At 43.8% G+C, this 24,292-nt stretch overlaps 9 protein-coding genes across 9 annotated transcripts; 4 read left to right on the forward strand and 5 right to left on the reverse strand.

The window, feature by feature from the left end:
- Positions 1-286: 286 nt before the first annotated feature.
- On the forward strand, positions 287-1,048 carry J7337_001358 (uncharacterized protein; the record flags this gene model as incomplete). Its single annotated transcript, XM_044819100.1, has 1 exon — positions 287-1,048. The coding sequence occupies one exon, from the start codon at positions 287-289 to the stop codon at positions 1,046-1,048; it is 762 nt and encodes a 253-aa protein (XP_044686802.1).
- Positions 1,049-1,317: 269 nt separating this feature from the next.
- Positions 1,318-2,967, reverse strand: J7337_001359 (uncharacterized protein; the record flags this gene model as incomplete). The annotated part of the gene is made up of 5 exons (XM_044819101.1): positions 1,318-1,705; positions 1,755-2,440; positions 2,492-2,569; positions 2,620-2,745; positions 2,821-2,967. The coding sequence occupies 5 exons, from the start codon at positions 2,965-2,967 to the stop codon at positions 1,318-1,320; spliced, it is 1,425 nt and encodes a 474-aa protein (XP_044686803.1).
- Positions 2,968-3,411: 444 nt separating this feature from the next.
- J7337_001360 (uncharacterized protein) lies at positions 3,412-6,354 on the forward strand (the record flags this gene model as incomplete). Its single annotated transcript, XM_044819102.1, has 6 exons — positions 3,412-4,064; positions 4,151-4,331; positions 4,376-4,589; positions 4,643-5,650; positions 5,701-6,093; positions 6,146-6,354. The coding sequence occupies 6 exons, from the start codon at positions 3,412-3,414 to the stop codon at positions 6,352-6,354; spliced, it is 2,658 nt and encodes an 885-aa protein (XP_044686804.1).
- Positions 6,355-6,847: 493 nt separating this feature from the next.
- J7337_001361 (uncharacterized protein) lies at positions 6,848-8,692 on the forward strand (the record flags this gene model as incomplete). Its single annotated transcript, XM_044819103.1, has 3 exons — positions 6,848-7,307; positions 7,503-8,448; positions 8,500-8,692. The coding sequence occupies 3 exons, from the start codon at positions 6,848-6,850 to the stop codon at positions 8,690-8,692; spliced, it is 1,599 nt and encodes a 532-aa protein (XP_044686805.1).
- Positions 8,693-9,690: 998 nt separating this feature from the next.
- J7337_001362 (uncharacterized protein) lies at positions 9,691-10,401 on the reverse strand (the record flags this gene model as incomplete). The annotated part of the gene is made up of 3 exons (XM_044819104.1): positions 9,691-10,060; positions 10,115-10,229; positions 10,287-10,401. The coding sequence occupies 3 exons, from the start codon at positions 10,399-10,401 to the stop codon at positions 9,691-9,693; spliced, it is 600 nt and encodes a 199-aa protein (XP_044686806.1).
- A 5,522-nt stretch (positions 10,402-15,923) lies between these two features.
- Positions 15,924-16,833, reverse strand: J7337_001363 (uncharacterized protein; the record flags this gene model as incomplete). The annotated part of the gene is made up of 3 exons (XM_044819105.1): positions 15,924-16,194; positions 16,321-16,650; positions 16,703-16,833. The coding sequence occupies 3 exons, from the start codon at positions 16,831-16,833 to the stop codon at positions 15,924-15,926; spliced, it is 732 nt and encodes a 243-aa protein (XP_044686807.1).
- Positions 16,834-17,130: 297 nt separating this feature from the next.
- On the forward strand, positions 17,131-17,557 carry J7337_001364 (uncharacterized protein; the record flags this gene model as incomplete). The annotated part of the gene is made up of 2 exons (XM_044819106.1): positions 17,131-17,223; positions 17,291-17,557. The coding sequence occupies 2 exons, from the start codon at positions 17,131-17,133 to the stop codon at positions 17,555-17,557; spliced, it is 360 nt and encodes a 119-aa protein (XP_044686808.1).
- Positions 17,558-17,795: 238 nt separating this feature from the next.
- On the reverse strand, positions 17,796-18,146 carry J7337_001365 (uncharacterized protein; the record flags this gene model as incomplete). Its single annotated transcript, XM_044819107.1, has 2 exons — positions 17,796-17,885; positions 17,937-18,146. The coding sequence occupies 2 exons, from the start codon at positions 18,144-18,146 to the stop codon at positions 17,796-17,798; spliced, it is 300 nt and encodes a 99-aa protein (XP_044686809.1).
- Positions 18,147-18,673: 527 nt separating this feature from the next.
- J7337_001366 (uncharacterized protein) lies at positions 18,674-21,139 on the reverse strand (the record flags this gene model as incomplete). The annotated part of the gene is made up of 2 exons (XM_044819108.1): positions 18,674-20,064; positions 20,113-21,139. 2 exons carry the CDS (start codon positions 21,137-21,139, stop codon positions 18,674-18,676), a joined length of 2,418 nt encoding a protein of 805 aa, XP_044686810.1.
- Positions 21,140-24,292: the final 3,153 nt, after the last annotated feature.

Consider the following 24,292-nt stretch of genomic DNA (forward strand, 5'->3'; position numbering starts at 1 on the left):
CCGGCCAAAGCACCTGGCATGCGACTCACCGTCGCAAAGGATATAATTCGATGTCAATCAGCTCTCGACTTAGCACGTTAACTCTTACTGTAGGTATTTTCCTCAAAGGTGAAGGCACTCTCAATCGCAAGTCAACTTTGTTTCGTCAGCTTCACTCATTGATAGCACGGGCGTCTTTCAGCCTTGCCAAACACGAACTCAAGTTCTTCGCGTGATATCGCTTCAAGGCCTTCACGAACAGTCGCATCTAGGATACCTATTACGAAGCATTGCATCATCGATCAAGATGTCATCAAGCCAACCCCAAGTAAACGGGGTTCCTGCCTCATCGGCAAGCACTTCGCAACCATTACCAAGCACACAAACCACGGCGGCCGCTTCTAGCCAAACTGCTGCTGCAGCCTCACAGAACGCACCTCCTCCAGCGCCATCAACAACCGCCCCTCGACCGCGCGACTCAAGGCTTATCGAACTACTGCTCACATCGCAAGGCGTCACCGCTTATGAGCCACGCGTTCCCCTCCTCCTTCTCGACTTCGCCTACCGCCATACCTCATCTGTTCTTAGCGATGCGCTACATCTTTCCGGCGACCCATATGTCACACAAGCCGGCTCCAAACCATCAGCAAATGCTGGAGCAATCTCAGCACCTGCAGGCGACGCTGCAGTCACCGCCAATGCCGTTAAGCTCGCCATCGCTGCGCGACTCAGCTATCAGTTCCGCGGAGGAAACGCAGGCGGGGGGATTAGCAAAGATTACATGCAAGAACTTGCGCGCGAACGCAACAAGGTAGCACTGCCTAAAATTGTGCCCAGTGAATGGGGTGTGCGACTACCAAGCGAACGATTCGTCCTGAGTGGCACAAGTTGGGGACTGAAGGATGTATGGGATGAAGAGGATGAAGAGGAAGAGGAACAAGGAGGTGATGCCATGGAGGGCATTGAGGGTCCCGAGCCTGAAGATATCGGCGGAGATGGGGTTGAGGGTGGGACAGTAGAGGATATGTTTGGTGAGGATGTCGACGAGGAGATGGCTGAGGAGGGCTAGGTGTCCGTCTTTTCATCTAATCAATGATCATGACACAATGCATTCTAATTCAAGGAAGACAATAGACGCTACCTCGGAAGCACTACAGATACTATACGACAAAATTGCAATTAGCTACTGATGGCAGTACAGTCAAGGCACAATTAGCACAACTCCGTGTTACCTAGCATGAACAGAGGAAATCTTATGGTACACTAGGCCTGTAAACGGTATCTCATACACTCTATACCCTTATTTCGATTTTCACAATCTCATCAGCCCTCTCTTCTTCAAAACTTGGGCTTCATGGTGTTGCGAAGTCTCTGGTAGTCAAAGAGACCCTCAATAGTTCCAACAGCGCTAACAGCAATATCCCGATCCCAAAGTTTTCGGTTGGCGAAGTCCATGATATCCTTCTCGGTGATAGCATCAATCTTTCGCTCAATCTCGTTAGGGGCCATGCGGCGGCCAGTGGTCACGAGCTGTCGGCCAATGTCCTCAGCAACCGCTGTGGTGCCATCGAGTGATAGGAGGATGGAGGCCTTGAGCTGAGCCTTGGCACGCTCGGTCTCAGCGGCGCTGACGTTGGTGCAGAGGCGCATCCACTCACGGATAGCGAAGTGGACGAGGTCGTCAACTCGGTCAGGCTTGTCGGAAACAAGGTAGATACCCCAGAGACTATGACGAGTTAGTTACTTCAAATTTATGGTATGACATCAAGACCTACCCAGTGTCGTTGTAGCTAGTGGAGAAGCTCATGAAGCTGTTAGCAAGGTCGTGCTTATGGACCCAGCCGCTGAGCTTGCTGCCCTGGTGGGGAGCCTGGCCAACAGCCTTGTCGTAGTTGCCAACAATAGCCTGAGCGACAAGAGCAGTGAAGTAGTCCTCAGAGTTCCAGCTGACACCCTCAACAGCGAGGGCTATGTTAGCAGTAGGCATGCCGTCATCTCGGACACGGACGTCAGAACCCATGAAGTCAGCCTTCTGCTTGGAGGCAAGATAGGCGCTGGTCTGGGGAGCACTTGAGGGAAGGCCGGAGAAGTGCTTCTCAGCGAGCTCGACGAGCTGCTCGTGAGGGATGCCACCGGCACCAACGAGAACCATACGGTCAGCAGTGTAGTTGTTCTTGATGTAGTCGGTGAGCTCTTTTCGGGTGATGTCGCGGATGTTCTGTCGAGGGCCAAGGATAGTGCGGCCAAGGGGCTGGTGCTGGAAAGCAGTAGCATGGAGGTGATCGAAAACAACCTCCTCAACCTGCTTCTCAACCTCCTCGGACTCTCGGAGAATAACGTCGCGCTCACGCTCGATGGCGGACTCCTCGAGCTTGGAGTTCTGGAGAATATCGGAGAGGATATCGACACACTGGGGAACATCAGAGTTGAAAGCCTTGGCGAAGTAGACGGTGTTCTCGCGCTGAATGGTCGTTAGCATCAGTCAATTCCGTATCCCCTTCATCCGACTGACCGAAGTGTAGGCGTTCAGGTGACCACCCATGTTCTCAATCTCCAACTCCAATTGCTGCTGAGTTCGCTTTGCAGTACCCTGATTGTATTGTTAACGATTGGTCTTGGCCAATTGATGGGTTGTCGAACCTTGAAAGCGAGATGCTCAAGGAAGTGGGCGGTACCGTTGGTCTCGTCAGTCTCAGCCCGGGAACCGGCATCGATCCAGACACCGACGGTCGACGTTTGCGCAAAGGGCGAGTGCTCGGTAGCGACCTATCAGAGGGGCGTGTCAGGAGGGCAGTCCCAAGCGGTTGTCGAGGCCAATTGACCTCGGTTGATGATGCTCACAGTCAATCCATTCTTAAGAGTCGAAGTCTGAGTCTTGCCGACAGTAGAGGGGGTGGCAAAGCCTCGTGTGAAAGGAGCGGCGGCCGAAAGACCAGCACGGTTTCGCAGACCTCGTGAGAGGTTCAAAGCCAGTCTCCGGGACGCCATGACGCAGGTTTGGAGGGTCGACGCTGAATTGAGTGGTTTGATGAAATCTTTCGATCTGGCTCGGCTAGAAGCTTTACTGAGATAATTTGCAGCCTGAGCACTGAGGCAGAAGCTTAGTCATTCCGGCCGTCCCCGAATCAGAACGACTCGAAATCAAGGCCGAAGCCAATGATAAGCACCCATTACTAACCAATTCCAACTCCACTGAAACTCCACTATAACCCAGGCCCGTCCGTTTTCGTGAGCTTCTATGACAATGCCTTGTCAACACAAATGTCGTCGCACAACATCAAACTTGTTGATGTGATTTTGTGCCTGTTACCTTGATTTCCAAGTTTCAAATATTCACTAAACTCTATACATGCGAAGCCTGAATTTCTCAGTCAACTGGATAAATAAACCTATTTCAATCAAGTCTGCTCCTCTTGTTCTCATTTCATCGCGATGCCTTCTGACAATTACAACTTTGGCGATGTCTTCCAGGCGATTTACATCGCCAAGCAGAAACCTTCGCCACGCCCCGTTTCTGAAGACATGAAAGTTGTTTTACAAAGCTTCCCGCCTCTCGGGAAAGTGACACCTATCCAGGGTACAGAGGTCACTTTGACGCTTGTCCTTGAGATACCCAAGTACCGTACCAATGAGCCATGGGAAGCCTCAGTATGGCACTCGGTAGACGGCTCAGATTGGAAGGATCTGGAGGTAGTCTCACTCACAGAGACTGGAGCCCCCCAGGCTCTCCAAGCACTGGATGATTCCATGTCACGATTCTATTTCACATCTTCCTTCTCATTTACAACATCTGTGCAGTTCACTTTCAAGTTCCGTCATAGTCCTGATGCAGACTGGAGATGGATTCGTGATGAACAGGATGTCAATGATGGCTTGATTGTCAATGCCTCTAACAGGATTTCTTCTAGTGATCTCTCTGATTCAATTCCTGATCTCAACTCTCAAGACTGGAGTGTCAAGCCACGTTTGAGTCAATCACCTAGAACTTCACTCTGGTCACTCGAAGCAGTCATTCCAGCTGCAAATAGCGATGAGTCTTCGTACAGAGACATCAGTGTCGGTACTCCCTGGGGCTCTTTTGTTAGGTTAGTTCGGCTGAGTGACACGGCATACAGAAAATCCATTAGCAACCATGTTATCTGACTTAACACAGATGGTTTTCTCTTGTCAGACTATGGTCACCGTGGCTTGCACCTCGCCATGGGCACTCTCAATTCAAACTCGATAAAGATGCCATTCTCTGTTGCTTCTTAAGCCCCCAAGGTCATAACCTAGTGTTCCTTGCCGTCGGCGGTGTCAGTCATGTCTTGCCAGTATTTCGAAGCGAGCCCAATGGAAAGCTGCAGGTTCATGTAAGTGTGTCTGATGCAGCTTCCTGCAGTATCTAACAGTTCAGATCCGAAATGACGGTCTCTCCGAAGAAAAGGCCGTTATTCTTGTTTCAGTTGGAGACGATTTCGACTGCACCATTGCATCTGTGATGTATCATGCTCGAGATATGGTTGCGGGAACAAAGAAAGCCAGCGATGAGTTGTCACAGGCCTTGTCCGCATTGAAGAGGGACTTCAAGGCAGAGTGGCTAGAATACTGGTTTGATGGACTGGGTTTCTGTGTGTTCTTGAGTACTTTTAACTTCGAAAGACCACGAACTAATTATATACAGGCACATGGAACGCTCTGGGCCAACGACTAACAGATCAGAGAATATTCGACGCTCTCGATAAGCTTTCTGAGCACGACATCCAGGTATCTAGTCTCATTATTGATGACAACTGGCAGTCGATCGACTATCGTGGCCCAAGCCAGTTTCAATATGGTTGGAACGAGTTTGAAGCGGAACCCAAGGGGTTTCCCAAAGGCTTGAAATCCACCATATCTCATATTCGACAGAACCATCCACATATCCAACACATTGCTGTTTGGCATGCCCTCCTGGGCTACTGGGGTGGCATTGCTCCTGATGGCAAGCTTGCCAAGACATACAAGACCATCGTAGTGACACGGGAAGAAGCTGACCGCCGAAATCTTCCGTTAGGTGGGAAGATGACGGTAATCGCACAAGAAGATGTGTATCGATTCTATGATGATTTTTATCGATTCCTCTCAGATGCCGGTATCGATGCTGTTAAGACGGATGCGCAGTTCATGATCGATACGTGGATTGAAGCATCCCCGCGCCGAGATCTGATCAATACGTACCTCGATGCGTGGACCATCTCACTTCGTCACCTCAGTTACAAGGCGATATCATGTATGTCGCAGTTCCCTGAGGCACTCTTCCATTCGCAGATGCCAACCAATCGGCCTACCATTCTTGTTCGAAACTCTGACGACTTCTTCCCTGAGGTTCCTGCTTCACATCCATGGCACGTGTGGACAAATGCGCACAATGCTATCTTTATGCAGCATCTAAATGTTCTTCCCGACTGGGACATGTTCCAAACTGTCCATGACTATTCCGGATTTCATGCTGCGGCCAGATGTGTGAGCGGAGGTCCAATTTATATCACTGATGTTCCCGGTGAGCATGACATGGATCTTATTGAGCAAATGAGTGGTCGTACCCCGCGGGGTAAGACTGTCATATTCCGGCCAAGCTCTTTAGGAAAGGCCGTTGACCCTTATATCGGATACGACGATGATTTACTCCTCAAGGTTGGAAGCTATCATGGTAAGAATTATCTAGAGGGAAGCTAGTAGTGTATACTAATCATGATTCAGGAGCCTCACAGACCGGAAGCCCTATCATGGCCATTTTCAATATCTCCTCTCGGCCATTGACTGAATTGGTAGCTCTTTCAGCGTTCCCTGGTGTGGTCCGCGACCTTGAATACCTGGTTCGTGCTCATACCACAGGCAGGGTTTCTCGTCCTACAAAGGTCGAGAGCCCAGAATCACTATTTACTATCTCATTGCCTGTCAGAGGCTATGATATTCTCTCCGCCTTTCCTTTGACTCGCCTATCCAGCAAGAACCATGGCAATGTCGCGATCTCGAATTTAGGCCTGTTAGGCAAGATGGCTGGTGCAGCAGCAATCCTCATGAACGATGTTCAAGTGCGAGAGAATGGACGTGTTCTGATTGATACGCGAGTTAAAGCATTTGGCACCCTAGGTAAGGAGTATTACTGTTTTTTTTATTTTGACTAAAATCTGACAATCTTCAGGGATCTATGTATCTACACTCCCTTCTTTGACGATTGAAGATGATTTTCTGATCACGGTTCAAGAAAAGGTCATACCTGTGTATACCGTGGCCATTTCTACGGTTGATGCTTGTGTACTTGAGATCAACATTGGAAAAGCCTGGAAGGAATTGGGTCTTGAAACTCGATGGGGAAATGACGTCGAAGTCAAGGTCTACTTCAGTTTGTGAAAAGTGTCTGCTCACACATATTCAAGAAGAAAAAGAACAACTTGCCAAACTCAATATATACTGAACTTATTCGTTACCATAAGTCATACAAGTTTGTAAACAAGTGTAGTTTATTCATGCGAAGAGGTGGACACCACAGCTGCAGGGTAAGTCAATTTCAGCGTGGTGATGAAGAGCTGATTAATTTCAGCGATCTCGGCAAGAAAAACTAGCAGAGCTTCGAATCCACCTGCCTCAAGAGCCTTGGCCAAGTTCATCCATTCAGAGAAGCAACTGCCCCTCCAAGTCGCCCCTCACCTTGCAGGGTCTCGCGTCCCATAAAAAAGTTTTTGAGGCAGCACCACCAATTCTTTTCTCTTTTCTTTCTTTCGGGAAGAAGCGTTCTATCAATCTTAGCAGTCGATACTAAAGGCCAGAGCTTGCTTATCGACTCAACTCGCCTTCGACCTCACATTTTCATTCTCCTCGTCATATACTCTTTTATCTGCCAGTCATGTCTGCCTCGGTCCTTGACTACACCACAGCCCTCGAGGTGCTGAAGGAGTACAAGCAGAAGGATGGTCTCGACATCCACGAGCTTATGGACACAACCAAGCACGGCGGTCTTACCTATAATGACTTCCTGCTTCTGCCCGGCTACATTGGCTTCGCTGCCTCTGAGGTCACCCTCGATGCGCCCATCACTAAGCGCATTACTCTCAAGACCCCCTTCGTCTCGTCTCCCATGGACACTGTCACGGAGCACGAGATGGCTATCCACATGGCTCTCCAGGGTGGTCTTGGTGTTATTCATCACAACTGCTCTCCTGAGGCCCAGGCCGATATGGTCCGCAAGGTCAAGCGATACGAGAACGGGTTCATCCTCGACCCTATCGTCATTGATCGCAACACCACTGTTGGTGAGGCTAAAGCTCTGAAGGAGAAGTGGGGTTTCGGTGGTTTCCCAGTCACTGGTGAGTTTTATACAGCATCCTCACCTCTCACAAGATTGCATGATTATACACCCTTTTATATAACTTTCGTTCCACCGTATAGACTATTGTCATGGGGACTTTCTTCACTATGATCAATCGCCACAACTCGTTGTTTTGTCATCCGAGCTCGCATTGCCCCGCACAAGAATATTGGGCTGACCAGAAAATTTTTAGCCGATGGCAAGCTTGGTTCCAAGCTGCTTGGTATTGTTACCAACCGAGACCTACAGTTCGAGGAGGATCTTGACCAGCCTGTCTCCAATGTCATGGTTACTGACCTTGTCACTGCTCCCGAGCACGTCACTCTCCTCGAAGCCAACAAAAGTCTTTCCAAATCCAAGAAGGGCAAGCTGCCCATTGTCGACAAGGATTTCAACCTGGTCTCTATGATCTCTCGCTCCGATTTGACCAAGAACCAGCACTTCCCCAATGCCTCCAAGCTTCCCGACAGCAAACAGCTCCTTTGCGCTGCTGCCATTGGTACTCGCCCCGAGGACAAGCTTCGCCTCAAGAAGCTGGTTGACGCTGGTCTTGACATCGTTATCCTTGACAGCTCTCAGGGTAACAGCATGTACCAGATTGAGATGATCAAGTGGGTGAAGAGTGAGTTCCCTGGTGTCGATGTCATTGGCGGAAACGTCGTGACTCGAGAGCAGGCTGCGTCTCTGATCGCTGCTGGTGTCGACGGTCTCCGAATCGGTATGGGCAGTGGCTCCGCCTGTATTACACAGGAGGTTATGGCTGTCGGCCGTCCTCAAGCCGCCGCTGTCTACAGCGTCAGCCGCTTCGCTGCCCGCTTCGGTGTTCCGTGTATCGCCGATGGTGGTATCCAGAACGTTGGCCACATCGTCAAGGGCCTTGCTCTGGGTGCTTCTACCATCATGATGGGTGGTCTCTTGGCTGGTACCACTGAGTCTCCCGGTACTTCTTTCGTCTCCCGCGAGGGTAAGCTCGTCAAGGCTTACCGAGGTATGGGAAGTATCGATGCTATGCAGGACAAGAAGGCCGGTAACGGTGGTAAGGACAGCCAGAAGAGCAATGCTGGTACTGCCCGTTACTTTTCTGAGGGTGATAGCGTCCTGGTTGCTCAGGGTGTCTCTGGCGCTGTTGCTCACCGAGGGTAAGTCATAATCCGAAGCAGAATGTAAACGGGAATGCTAACATACAATAGTTCGATCAACAAGTTTGTCCCCTATCTTGCTGCTGGACTCAAGCACTCTCTCCAGGACAGTGGTATGACCAGCCTTAAGACTATGCACGAGAGTGCCGAGGCCGGTGAGCTGCGCTTCGAGCTTCGAACAGCCAGTGCCCAGTTGGAGGGCAACGTCAACATGGAGTCATATGAGAAGAAGCTTTATGCGTAATGATATATGTTTGGAAAAAATGATGGGACGATGGAAAGGGATACGGAAAAAGGGACTGGTTTGTTTATATGCATTCAATTGCATTGGGGAATTGGGCACAAGATTCAGAAGGGTTTGATTTGGGTTGAGGGTAAAGAGCCTCTGTGACCGTAGATCTGAATAGGCGTTTGTCCAACCACTATAGCGGTGCGGCGTGGGCGTTTTGCTGTCAGTCTGAAAAAACGACAAGGACAGAGGTCATGAATGATATTTTTATTGATACCCCAGGGATACTGAAGTGCTGCCGGTCTGTCCGAGTTGTGATGCATCCTGCGAGGATCATAGGGGACACTAACGTCAGCACCAGTCCATAAATGTAAATATCATTGAGCGATTGTACCAATAAATCCTCAAGAATCGCTCAGCATGGCTTATATCTGACAATCCGCACGCTGATCTCACAAGTTGTGATTCCGAGCATCGGAATAGCTCCGTAACATGGAAATCGCCGAAATATCAAAGTGCACAGACCGTAATCCCGGAAAGCATCATTGCAAAGCATAACAAAACCATGCCTCGAAGGGGAAGGTCAAGTGGATTTCTAATGATACTTTGCAAGGGTCTCTCGAGCTGAAGCCTGAAGTTTTTTTAGTTTCTTTTTAAAGTTCCAGTAATTTTGTCTGCTGATTCTACATTTCGCATTCCGTCGCCGAACTAGGCAATTCAAAAGAGAATGGGAGAATGCGTGACGCTTTCATATGTAACTGAAAGTTAACTAGTAGTAGATGATTTCCTTGAAGCAAATAATACATCGAAATCAATATAAATATAGATAAGAAATGACCGTCTTCGTCACTGGGTATATAGGTATAATCCGTTGGCGCGTACCCGTTCGCGCTCGAAACCAATTCACATGCCAGGCATTTCTCTGATTTCCCCCTTCACATGCATTTCTTTCCTTTTCTGGTGTCATATCGGTGTGAGGCTCCATCTTGCTGTACAATCCCTGGTCGAATGGCCTAATACTGGGGCTGCTGAGGGTTGTAAGTCTGCTGAGGTGGAGGGTAGGATCCCTGAGGCTGGGGAGACTGGTAACCGTGCTGAGGAAGTTGATAATCGGGCTGAGAGGCCTGCTGCTGAGGGTTGGGCTTCTGATCATGATATTGCTGCTGCTGCTGCTGAGCAGCAGGAGATGCTGGCATGTGCATACCCTCCTTCTGAGCTTGGTAGCCCTGCGTGATAGGTCCCTGGGAGAGACGAGACTTGACTTCGTTGTCCTGCTGGATAAGAGCACAGCAGAGGCACCAGTAACTGACGCAGCAATCGTTCATGCCACTGCCCTTGATGCCGAATCGCTCCCGGATCTCACCACGCTTCATCATGGAGTAACTAGGAGTTGCGTATTAGTTGATGGTTTGAACAGGTCTTCGGGAATCGTCTTACATCCAACCACAGCCAGTCACGCAGTTGATGGCGCAGAATATAAGAGCATCGCTGTTGCAGGTATCGGCAGTCTGCATAGTAGGATCTCTCATACGATCGGCCGTTTTACCCAAGACTATGGCGAGTTCATTAGTCTTCCAATTGCAATCAATTTGTCCCAGAGATCACATACGGATGCAGGGGCAGAAAGTGCCGAGCAGGCAAGAGTCGCAGGGCGAGCAATTGCAGAGGTTGTTCTGCCATTCCTGGTTCTGGACATTAGGTCCTTGAGAATACTGCTGGGCCATTCTGAATGATGCGTGAGTCGATTGACCAATTAATTGAAATTATTATGATTGAACGGAATTTGAGCCAAGAAGAATAAGTTCTGGTTGAAGGAAGGAGGGAGAAGATTAACGGCCAAGAGGGAGGAACGGCGTCTTATGAGAGAAACTACCTTACTGTGGACAATCAACAGTCTCGGCACGGTACTCGCCTTTCGTTTCAGACTGGCGTATCACAAGCAAGCCCTCTCCTCCCAGAGCTTCAGCTCTAAGCCTCCACGTTAGCTAGGTCATCCTTCATTTCAACGACAGGACAGGCAACAGGGGAGCCTAGTAGCCTAGCTAGAAGGCGTCTGACGCCTCGAGCTCAGAAACATGATGGAAAGTCATCCCTTGGTTGCATGCAGCTACCGCATTGGCACCGACGCCATGTCTCACAAGCTGGCTGTGCAACTAGTACAACTCTGCACAAAAAACAGCAAGCAGACAGCAGAACACTTTCCAAGTACAGTGCTTGAAGGTGGAGCTGCGAGCTGTTTCCTAAAAAAGGTAGTTCAGCCACGCCTTCCGACTAGCGTCCTAGGGCTGACATCCATGGTTGATGAGTGGTAGTGAAGTGGCACCATCATTTCGTTCCAACCACACCCATCCCATTTGGAGTCTGACAGAGATTATTCCATCAAGACATACGATTATTCCATCATTCAGAATGTTTCTCCGCAGATTTCGGCGATTCTTTCAAAGGAGAAATCGACCGCGACAACCACCCCAGCAGCTTGCTCGAAATATGAATGTTGATCGACGGCCCCAGTTCCCCAGTAATCGGCAGATCTTTGAAGAACTATCCCCTAGACGGTCCTAAGGCGTCAGTCACGTACTCGTTCTATAAAATACCCCACTTTTAGCTATAACCTTATATCTACAGATAGTAAAGCCTAATAAAATTATTATAATTTTATAGCTAAAACTATAGATTTAAAGTTCCTAAATTCCTATTAAAGATACCTTAAAAAATAAGCTATTAAACTAACCTTAATAAAAGGTAGCTATAGTAGTTAATTAACTAAGGTACTTACCTTCCTATAACTGCCTTAGCTACTAATTATAGTAGCTATTTTAAACCCTTTAATTTTTAATACTATAAGCTATAATTAAATTTCCTTTTTATATTATTAATATTACTATTTAAATATTTTTAACTAAAGAAATTATTTTATAATAGTTAAAGTATATAAATTCTATATTTAAATAGTTTAAATTAGTTATAAAATTAGAAAAAAAAGTACTAGTTTTTAATAAAGCCTATAAAAATATACCTTTTTATTTCTATTATTATTTATATTTTTTTTATTAGATTTCTTTTTTTTAAAAAGTATTAGGAAATCTTTAAAAAAGGAAAAAAGTAAGCTATATATTTAATAATTAACTTTATATCTTTTTATTACTTTAAAATCTTATTTTAAAAACTAAAAATATATCTAAAGTATTATTATAGTTTCTTTAATAAAAAGAAGAATTTTTAAAAAGTTTATAACTTCTTATAGTATTTCTAATAAGCCTTAACTTTTTTTTTAACTTTAAGTACTAATTTTATTATTAATAAGTATATAATTTATTATATAAGTTAGTCTTTTAATATAGTTACTATATATATAAAGTTAACTTTAATAGGGTTTAAATCTTAAGCTATTATATAAAAAGGCTATTTTCTTTACTAGCTTTTTTACTAGCCTTAAAGCTTTTTTAAGCTAGCTTTAAAGCTATAAAATAAGGTTATTATAAATAAAAAAACTAAGAAAATAATACTTAACTTAACTTAAAATATTATTATTATATTACTTAATTTATTACTTAAGTAGACTTATTATATATTCTTTAATAACCTCTTTTTTTATTAAAGCTCTTTATAGTCTTAAGAAATTAAAGTATTAGTACTATAAATACTTATTACTTTAATAGTAGAATTTTTAAGCTACTTTATAAGCTTAAAGATCTTAATAAAAAGGAAAAGCTACTATAAAAATAAAGTATTTATATTAATATACTTTCTTTAAATAATTAAGTATATTTTCTTATTTATATATTTTTCTTACTTATTTATTAAAAAAGATAAAATATCTCTATAGTAATATATAAGGTATAGCTAATAAGGTCTTATAATAAGAATAATATAATATAATACTTATTTTTTAATATATTATATATAAGGTATTATATATAATACTAAAAAATATAATAATTTTAAAAGTAAGTCTTAAGGTTATATAGCACTACCTTTAACCTTATAATTTAACTAAATAAGTAGCCTTAATTTATAAGTATAAAAAGATATTTTCCCTAGCCTTAATAAGCTAAAGGCCTTCTTTATTATTACCTAGTTAAGGCAATTAATATTAAGGCTTTAACCCTAAAAGCCTAATTTTAAATAAGCTAAAAACTATAAAGACTATCTAAAGATACTATATTATATAATTAGTATTAATAGCTATAACTATCCTATTATAGTAGTTAATACCTATATAAATAGTAATCTAATTAATATTAATAATCTTAATATTAATAATATCTTTAATTTATATATTTTTTTTTAATATTTAAATATTATAAGTAAAAACTTACTATATATTAATAAATTAATATTAATATAATAAATTAATCTTATAATCTTTAATTATATTATAAGGCTCCTAGATATATAAAATATATCTATTATTTTATAGTCTTTACCTAATAATAACTAATAAATAGGACCTAAATATTCTAATAATAGCTATAAAAGTATTAACTATAAAGTCTCTAGCTAAACTAAAATCTTAATAAACTTAATTAATAAGATTACCTTTAGGCTATAGTATCTTAAGTAACTCTAATTAAAATAAATATATTACCTAACTAGCTAAAAAGCTATAAAAAGCTTAATTAATAGGGTCTATAATTCCCTTATAACTTTAACCTTTCTTAATCTATCTATCTTTAAAGTTATCTTAATAATTATAAAATTATTAAGAAATTAATTAAGCCTCTATTAAATATAAGTTCTTTACCTAATTATATAAGATTAATAATACTAACTTTAATTATAGTTAAAATATTAAACTTACTTAATATATAACTAGTAAAAGTTATTTAATAATATCTATAGCCTATCCCTGCTAGCTATTATAATAACTAACTAATTAATAATAATAATATTACTTTCCTTTAAACTAATTTAACCTTTAAGGCTAAATTTAAGGTATAAAGGGAAGCTAGATAGGTATTAGCTATTAGCTATAGTTAGTAAATAGATAACTAGTTACTTTAGCTAGTTATCTTTAAATATAAGCTCTTTTATTACTTACTTAAAAGCTCTCTTTATAAAAGGTAGCTTAATAAGGAGGTATAATAACTAAATACCTTAGGTAAAGAAGACCTATACTATTATAAGTTAAAGAATAAGTATAGTTTCTAGATTTAGAGTATTAGTATACTTATAAACTATATCTTTACTAACCTATAGGTTAAGTACTAGTAAGTAAGCTTATAAAGTATTATAGGTAGTATTTAGAGTTTATATATAATAAAATTGCCTAGGAAAATCTATAAAGTTAATTATATAGGATAAAAAAGACTCTATATATAAGAAAGAGTTTTATCTAAAAGTTAAAAGAGCCCTTTAGTAAGTAAATAAAGCTATAGTTAATTAAATAGAATTTGCCTAATTAAGCATATTCGCCCTATAAAATAATAATACTAAGGTAATAAACAGTAGTATTAACAGTGATTTAATAAAGATATATCTATTATACTAACTATTATAAGTAAATTAAGGGCCTTAAAAGACCTAGTTAATTACTTAAGGTAGGATTAGGACTTATTAATAGAGTAATAGGCCTTTATTATAGCTATTAGATTAGGTAGTAGTAATAGCTAATATTAGGTATAGTTTATAGAGTTAAAATATATAGTTAAAGTAATTAAATTAATAGTATAAATATTATATTATAGGAATTAAAGGCTATTATAAGGTAAAGGAAGAGAAGTAAGGGGGAAAAGAAAGGTAAAAAGGTAAATTATAAAATAAAGGTTTTAGTATTAAGGGAAAAACTGTAAATATTAGTAAGCTAAAGCTAGCTTAGTAGATTAATAATAGATTAGATTAGGTTATAAGGTAATATAGAGTAATATAAAGAATATAAATTAAAGGTAAATATAGTTAATAAATACTTAAGCTTACTTATTTATATATAGGTTAATTAAATTATATAAAAAGATAATACTTTTATATTATTTTTTATAATAATATATTAATATTATAAACTTAAATAGTAAATTTATAAGTACTTAGTTTTTACTTACTTATAAGCTTATTAGATTTTTAATTATTTTAATATTAAAAGTATTAAATATATATAGCTTTTTTTAGCTTTTATTAATTATAATAATTATATAAATAGTATTAATATTAGTAATTAGTTTAGGGCTTTTTACTTTTATAATTATTAAGTTAGGAAGGGGCTTAAAGGGCTATTAGTTATTCCTTTTTACTTAAAATTATAGTTATTAATTCTTTCCTTTTTTAAGCCTTATAGCCTGTGCCTTAGAAAGTATATCTTAATCAGGGAGATTAGCAGTAAGCCCTATATAATAGGATTTGGCAAGTTTATTCGGCTGAAGGGAGCTCTAGATAGAGATTTCAAATAGGGGACTTATTTACACTAATATCACCCGTCTAGGGGATATGCAGAGCATCTTAAGAGAAAGGCAGCAGGTCAGTACTTATGCACTCTATTAGACAGGTAACTAACTACTTAGATGCAAATGTCCCACGTATCATACGGTGGTTTAATAGCTGGGGCTAGTTACCTTTCTCGATCCTGGGCAATTTTCATGGTGCTTGGGTAAATATTTAGAGATAAATGTATTGATTTTTTACTAATTTATTATTTAGGCCCTGATCCAATCGATACGTACGGCGCACTCGATACGTTACGGTCAAGGTCATTCCAGCTGGCCTAAGTACACGATTTGACAGGGGTCAGTTATGCAAGCCTGATCAATGTACCTTTGTCACGCTAGGCCCTAGAAAGCTAGGTCTAACGGGGTTAGGACGGAAATAGCAAAAAACGTATCGAAAAAACACAATTCGTGTCGCCCGCTTGTTTTCAACAAACGGCAAAACAAGCGTACACAATCGATCCGTACACTGATACATCCGGATCATAGATCACGTGACTAGACTGTCTCGCTACGTCGGGCCCCGCAGCCTGCACAACCGACCTAATAGGCCTAGCTCGGTACCTATAGGTTAAGCAAAGTCACTGTAAATTGTACGGAACGTATCGAGGTGCGCCGTACGTATCGATTGGATCAGGGCCTTATTAGCTCGCGACATCCTGGTTATATGAATGGTTTCCAGAAGCAGTTCTTAAAGCCTGGCAGTTCATATGCGTTTCCACACTAATAAGCGGCTACGACCGCATGTAGTAATACGAGCTGTCTTGCAACCACAACGAGATAAATAAGTTTGAAAGCCCGTGTTTGCTTGTATCTATGTATCGCCTTTCTCATCGAAGTCCAGGCTCGTACGCCCGCGACGCCTCGACTCTCTTGAAGGTTGTTTGTCGACTGAGTATCACATAATCGGGTATCACCACCTTTTCTCCTCGTAGCTTTCGCGCCCTTGGCGAGTAATCATCTTTTGAGAATCCTAGCTTCTCGTAGAACTTGAGGGCAGATTTGTTGCTGACAAAACACGTGAGCATGGCCTTTTCAACTGAAGGTATGTTCTCCGCGACGTCCATGAAGTAGCCCATAAGCTTCTTGCCGAGACCTGTCCTTTATTGGATGTCAGCTAGTTCATCAACGGCCATCCGTGTTCTATTTGTGGCACAATCCTGCATGACAGACAAATTCCCGTTGAAATACGGATGGTCTCAGGAATAGTCATCTTGGCTGACTCACCCTTGGAGCTCTGGCTTCAGATGAATCTCATAGCAGTAAACGACCGGCTCATGGTTCTCGAATGTCGGCATGAAAGATGTAAACCCTTTTATGTGGTCCTCACTGTCTTTCACAAGGATGTAACGAAGATCTGGGGATCTCATCTCCTTTTTCTTAGTAGCCGGGTGCCAACCGAGAGATGAGGTGCGATAATCTTGGCCGCTTGTTTCTTCTACCAAGTTATAACATGCCTCCAGATCTTCATCGCTCATGCAAGTAGGACGTGTGAGGCTCATGGTATAGGTTGCTTCGTCTTGTGGGTGTTTCCATTCTGACCAACCCTTGCTACTACTAGATACCACACTTGTTATAACTTTTGTCTATTGGTTAAACGTAAACTAACCTTGGCTTCACATATTGTGTCAGAAACTCATCGTCTTCGACCTTATTGGCCGTCTCAATGGGGTTTTCGGGTCGTTGTCGTCTTCTTCCAATCAATCTCCTTGGTTCTTTTGTGCCATTCGTTTCTGTCATGATTTTAATGTAGGTTGCGATGCCGAAGAATGTGGAAGAATCTACGATGAAGATCTTGAAATGGTAACAATCCAAGGTCAATGGCGAGGTGATAATAGACCTCTCTGTCAAACATGGTCACACCTCCACTAACAATATGAAGTGCTGGATGAACCGGAAGTACCAGACCCTCTAGATAGCCGAGGTTTGTCCGATACGATGAGAAAGCACCGTTTGAAGCTTTTCATCATCAATATCTTAACTTCAAGAAATGACAATATTCACTATTTCTCATTTAACGAGGTAGAAGTTGGCGGAATGGGCCTCAGCAGTCGTTTGCTGACATTCAGCCGTGGCTATGCCACCCGATCAGGCGGTTCTCGTATCAAGCCAACATTAAGTCTCGACCAGGTACGATCTACACTCTCGGGCCGGATACAAGTTTCATGATGTCAAAGACTGATGAAATCGTATCTAGTTCATCCAAAGAGGCCGAGTCTTGGCTTTCTACCGCACTATCCTCCGCGGGACCAAAAAGATCGCTGATCCTACAACAAGAGCCGAGTCTCGAAAATACGCCCGTGACGAATTTGAACGGCGTCGCAACGTCGCAGACGCTGTATGTTCCCTCATTCGCTTCTCAACCAATTCACTAACTGTTCTCTCCAAGTCACACGTTCGGTATCTCCTTTCAATTGGAAAGACGGAGTGGGAAGGCATGGAGAGGTATATCGATGGTATGTAGCGCAGCAGTTGTGAATATAGTGGTAGTTGTACATGACGAACAATTCCAGTCCCAGCGCTGTCGTCATTTTCTCAAATTCCATAGAATGTTTATTCAAGGCTTCTCACTGAAAGAATCGCCCTCAGTAGTTCGTTCGTTCTATCACGCATAATGTTTCCCATTGCCCCGTCCAGCAATGTCCGAATCGCAGTTGATTCACACATATCGTACATATCCTCCCGTATCCCGCCATTCGTATTTAACCTTGTCGTTGCTTGTGTCGAGGATTCGCCTTGCAGATGATATACAAGTAGCCGTTATGTCGCTTGCCGGCTTTCCGTCGAACGACCTATCGAGTATCAGTTCTACCCGGGTATAGTCCCTGGCTGACCTCTCTTACCTTACAGTGTTCGCATCGCTTCTTTACCGAACTGTGGACCTTCATGCCGCGAGTCTGTTGCATCAAACCGTTTCCGAGTGCTCGAGAGATGGGCGTCGTTGGGGGGCTGGCAAAGAGCGACCAGTTGGCGCGAGCCGCAAAAACGCCCATGGCATTGCTCGGGGTCAATAATCTCGCCGATAGCGAGAAGGCGCGAAGGAATGAAGCCATCGTGGTTGATTCTGAGGCGGACGACCCTGGTCGGAGAGAAGTTCTGTCCTTGAGCAGTTGAGGTTTGCCTTCAAGTGCTGAATCGTCGAATCACGTGTGGACAAAGTCATCCCGGAATCCACTTTTCCTATCTCGACCTTCAACTTTCATGAACATGATATCCTGCAAAAAGATCTATGTCTCTACGTTGTTATAATACATTCTGGCCACGATGATCAGAGTCTTCCCGATATTTCACGGCAGCTTATTCTTGTTCTGGTGAACTTGATTAAGGCTACGGATCAGAAAATAGCTACATCAGCGCCAACCATCCCAAGCTGTGTTCATTCTCCCATCAGAGCCAGTTCCCATTTTCTTTCAAAAGCTCTCGTTCTATCCTCCGTGTAGCTATCATCAAGTACTTGGGTGTTTTAAGCAAAACCGCATCCTGGGTTCTGCAAAGTGTCATGTACCAACAAATCAGAAGCAGCCAAACGTTCCATGAGTTCCCAAGTTCTAGGGTTGACCTAGGTGGGGTTTTCCAAGCATCACCAAAATCCCGCGGCATCCTGCTTCGGTCGTCGACCTTCTGCAATCTCGGCCCTCACCTTAAGTTCTTGAGCCGCCTTCGTGGCTGAGTCGAATGTGTGGCTTTTCTTTGGATCTCTGAAGCCTCCAACGAGAGGCCGCCATCCCTGGCCTTGACAGAAATGACCCCCGACACCCTGATTTTCATCCAGCTTAGCAAGTTCGGAGTCAGTGTAATTCATGATGATCGAGAGGGCCCGGCATGTATCAACATTAAGAGCATGGTTTTTAGCATCCTCCTTATGGGTGTCCTTCTGTAGGAGCATGTCTTGAAGAGTAGGCAGGCCCTGGAGACAGTCGTTATTCTTCTTGTGCTCGCAGATAAGTTGCTCCTGTAACGGCGGCTGGTCAAAATCACCATTTGGAAGAAGCGCCATCACAGGGAGATCGTTTGTGGTCTTCCGGGTGTGCAAAGAAAGGAGTTCTTGGCCATCGGCATGAACTGGAGCATCAACGTTGAAGCCTTTGGGGTCCCAGTCCTTCTCTAAGAAGGGTCCCATCAGATTAATGTCATGATGCTTTTGATGATCGCTCTGATGGTCAAGCAAACCCTGGAGCGTACACCCAGCGCAGTCTTGAGGGTCTTGTCGGTTTCGGACCCACTGGGGGCAGAAGAAGATGTCCAACATCTTGTACCCACACGAACGGCAAAAGAGTGAAGTGAGCTTTCCGGTATCGTCGTAGGACGGGTCGAGGGTGTTGCGATATGGCGACTCTAGGCCGGTGCGTACGGCCAGAATCATGTCGTACTTCGCTCTTCTCATGGCGGTGTGGTCTTCGGATCCAGTCTCTTTGAGATCAAGATAGCGGTACAAACCGTCTAGGAATTGAAAAATAATACCAGGTAACATGGGAATATCCGAGAGGTACTTCATGAAGGCTGCGTCTTTATCCATCAGAAGACGGATGCCCATCTTGCGAGCCTTTAGGACAGTTTTCAGAATAATACCGAAAACGCCTCGCTGAACCACCTCGAGGTTCATATAGGTCCAAGTGATCCCGTATCCATGTGTTTCCCTTGCGGCAGGCTCCATACCACGTTGCTTCTCTGCTCTGGTGAGCTTTTCTGCAGCGGGTACCTTGAAGGGCATGCCGGCTTGGTACAGAGGGTAAAAGTCCAAGGCTTCTACCAGCGGCAAGCTCTGACTGCTGCGCTTCAAGTTGACCTCATGGATAAGGTCCAGAAGGCAAATGATATCACCAAAGTGAATAAGGGGGCATTGATAAATGCCAAGGGTGGTAATATGAGGGCAAGCACGCAGGATGCATGCCAACAGTCGTCGGTCGAGAAGCGGGGTTTTCTGAAAGTGAAGAACACGAATATTTGTCCTTCTGTTGAAGATGCTTGTGACTATGATTTGTGAGTGAAAACACAGGTGTAGAAGGCAATGGAACTTACGGAGGCCGAACATATTCTTCAGTGCGACTGGCTTTGACATGCGATAGTCGAGATACTCGGGTTGGTCGACATAGTCTCTCATCATGTCCTCGAGGTTACTAATGTCTGGGATGGACCTGGCCATGTTGATCACAACCTGCGGTGGCTTTGTGCCTCTGTTGAGACAGCGCAAGACTTCCGGACTCAGCCCCTCGGCTTGTGTCAGTTTTTCGTCGGGATGCCAAGCAGGTCGCTCTGTAGGACCACATTTAGAGTAAATCCAGTTGATCAGGTCGATGATTTCCTTCCGAATACGTTCTTCGTGTGTTCGTGATTCCTGGTGGGCAGGCGACTTGATGAAAGCTCCCTGAGAAATCTTTGGGAAAAGACACAGAAAAACGTGACCAGATGGTTTGCTATGGAACTTGTTGGTAGTGAAATCCCAGATAGCCATACCCTTGGAAAGGGCGTCCCATTCTTGGGGGCGAGCAAGAGCAAGCTTTTCAAGATGCTTGATGCCAAGCGAAGCAAGTTGCTGTGCAATCAGGAGGCCTTGCGGGTGTGTTCCGTCGAAGACTTCCTTGGTGAGTTCAGAGGCCTCATGCTGGCTCTCAAAGGAGGAGTCGGTTGACTTGATAAGCAGATTCATGTCGGAGGTATATCGACCTTGGAAGCCTTGTTCTTTTCCCATGCCGACATAATCACTAAAATGAGGCTTATAAAGGCTCTTCTTGCGTTTCTCCTCGTAAGAGGCTTCAACCTCTTCCTTAGTCATGCTAGTGACCAACGGATGGTAGCCTTGTGACTCAAGACGCTCTCGAGACTCCTTGGGGCCATAGCGTCGTCGGTTCTCAGGCTTACAGATAGGAGTCACCTTCATGAGAGGTTGGTGAGCATAGTGATGGTTACTGGTTGTAGTGGCCTGAGTCCATCCAGCGTTTGTGTTCCATTCTGAGGTTGTCATAATCGTCGAGTTGACAGGAATGTTACCAGGAACGTTTTGTTTGTTCTTGTTCCGATATCTCGCCTTTGGTTTGCGTCCAGCCATAGTTTGAGGCTTTGCTGTACAAAGAACGGCGAGGTTGTCAAGAAATCTGAGTGAAATGATGTCCAAGAGAATTCCAAGATGCGGTGCCGGTGTTTGGCCTAGGGGAGAAGAGATAAGGGAAGAGTGAGGATGAAAAGAGGAAGTGAGAAGGAGGAGCAAGAAGGGAAGAGGGAGAAGAGAGAGAGAGAGAGAGAGAGAGATGATGGTAGAAGAGAAGATTATACCCCACTCCGAGTGCATAAGAAGGCTATGATTCACTGCCAACTAATCACCCAAGGTAAGGTACCTAGCTAATAGGAGATTTGTGAAAGTTGTTTGCAGCGCGAGTGGAGGTGCAGAAAGAGAAAGGCTGTGGAGTGTGGCTCAGACACGTTACCACAAAACGAACTCCTGGCACGGGAGCAAGAGTACAAACGGCCAAGTGCACTTGCACTGCTGGCCAATTGTCAGGCTTTTTTAGACGATTTAGCTCAATAGAGTACAATAGAGAGTTGTAGACAATGGAAGTAATTTTAGCGGATCTCAGAGTCTAAACGAGACATCAGACGAAACAAGGGGTGTGATGTAACTCAGCCACTGTAGGCATTCTATCATATATGCATCTACAAAAGTCGTATTCTCGGCTTCTCTGGCGTCACAATGTGCGTGTGATGCTGTTTTGTAGTGCTAGCGCTGTAGAACCATCGTCCGTGATCCAATACATCCCCTAAATCTCAGGGTATGGCTTAGGGGGCTCGGCAGGTAGCAAGCATTAAGGTTCTTTCAGCACCGTCTCTAGCTCCATATACCCTCTGAATAAATCTCTAAACGCTGATGTTAAGTTTTCATTTCTTCAGGCCCCAAAAATGCACGAACATGTAAAGGACCTTGAAGCACTGGGTGATGGTTCATGTGCTGTTCACCCCATCTTGTGAACATGGTGACCTGCATCGACGGACTGTCCACTGTACACCCCACTGGTTCAAATGTTCTGCAACAAACAGCAGAAATAATCATCTCGTACTGCACCGCAGCATTATTCATCCTGTCAACTTGTGTCTTTCCCATCAAACGTGGAAAAGGGGTTAGCCCCAGACTCGAATTCTCGGTCGACATGCAACCGCAAAACCCCTTATAGAATACAAACATCGAATCTCTACAAGGAAACGATCCCAAGAACATATTTTAGGTCTTTATTTCCTTCACGAATAGTACTTGACTTCAGAAATGCACTATAAGTCCTGAGTCGGGGTTAGAAAGCTAAGAACAGGCACATGGGGTCTTCAAACATCGGTTGGTAGTTGAGAGATTCCCTTTTCTCGATTGACTCCTGTCATAAGACTACCATGATAAAACTATTTCTAATTTTATCCAGAGTCTCTAAGTTACTCGAGCAGTAATCGTGTCGCCCGCCGCCGTTACGAAACCTCGATCCCAACCACGATTACACATACGATACTACGATCCATCTTTTAATTCCCCCGTACGTCTATATCGCTTAGTCCAAAGCCTCGTTGTTCTGCAACTTTTCTGGTTGTGGCAAATCTCCATGGTCAATAGAAGGAGACCTATCCGAGATACCCCTGGACCCTTGGGGAACTCCCAAGGACGAACCTGCCCAAGACATGGATCGTGCCATCTACCAAGCAACTCTATTACAACAGTACATGCTGCGATGTCCTGTCACATATATTTGAGAAGATTTTGAAATGTCGAAGTTAATTGATTGATTTATAGCTAAAGCTATGGCATCTGAACGAGATACATGAAGCCAGCATACTTCTAAAAAAATCTTAATCAACTTTCAGCTTCTAGAGGACAATATATGTATATATAGCCTCAATAAAGATAAGTCTCCTAGTTAGATGACAACAGTACCTCAGTTGTAACCTTATTTGCAATTCCTCAAGTTATAACAAGCCTTCAATACAGAAGCCTATTCTCCCAGGCGTGGCTACTGACGAAGTCACGCGTGGCATGAAAAGGCACAGTCAAAATTATATTAGGTTTCCTCGAAGAGGTTAGTCACAGTCATTATACTGCCCAGACATTCACGAAAGCTAACACTTGCAATACTGGCAAGCCTGAATAGAGCCTTGGTATGTCAAAATGATAGATACCCTTGAAATGTTTATGAGACTTCTTCGAATCAATCACCTATCTCCGGTCGTCCAAGAGCCCTTGGCCTTAGACACTGAGCTTTCTATATCCCGATATAAAGCTTTCGGTCAAGATTCCTCGGAAGACACGATGATAGACACACAGGAAACAAAACCTTTTTCAATAAATAACCAGTGTCCAGAGGCCTGCGTAACAGTACACTTTGGTCAAAACCTACACTAAACGAAGCATGCACCTATTTCACTGAGGACGTGTCGAATTGGGGATAGACACATGCTAGAACAGACATTATTCTGGTACATACGGAGCAACACTCATGGGGAGTCCTTCATCGAAGCAGATCGAAATGTTCAATCAAAGATCCATCAACACACGGCCGAACCAATACGGAGTCCTCTAAGAAGACTCCAGTCGAGTCCAAAATCCCCAGTAGCATTTCAACAGCTCAACAGCCCGAAGAACTGGCCTCAAGACGCTATGGTGTTTTGTAAGTTGAGACAAACTTATATAGTGTCTGCATCATGGCTACCTAGGCCCAGGTCCGACCCCGACGCAATCCCGCTGTTCCTGTATCAATTATCTATACTATCATACGCAACACCTTCTACGCCCAGTGTTGACAACAAAGTACAATAAACTGTGGTGCTCAGCGGCGTTTTGTTTTTTTGCGCAGTATTGCACTCTTGCTTAATCTCACCGCCGTTCAGCATACCCTACGAGGGTCATATTAAACAAGATATGGATAGACGGGTTGACATATCACGGGGCGTGCCATGTTGAAAGGGAGAAATAATACGAAGATCTCTCGTCTGATCCAAGATCAGAAAATCTAGCCGGCAAGAAAGAAAACTCGAGATGCAGACGTCCCCGCTAGGCATGGAATCTCTCATCGAATCAGGCATGGTAGGCTTAAATTCACAATAGCTCTCTGCCTTATCACCTACACACTCACATGCCGGGCACAGACCTTTGTGGTGCATGATAGCCTTGATAGGGCCAAGGACAAGCAATGAACGGGCTAACCTGGACCAAGTATTTTAGTCTACGCCCAAG

The sequence above is a fragment of the Fusarium musae genome, chromosome 1, assembly GCF_019915245.1.
Source record: "Fusarium musae strain F31 chromosome 1, whole genome shotgun sequence".
In the NCBI taxonomy this organism is placed as follows: domain Eukaryota; kingdom Fungi; phylum Ascomycota; class Sordariomycetes; order Hypocreales; family Nectriaceae; genus Fusarium; species Fusarium musae.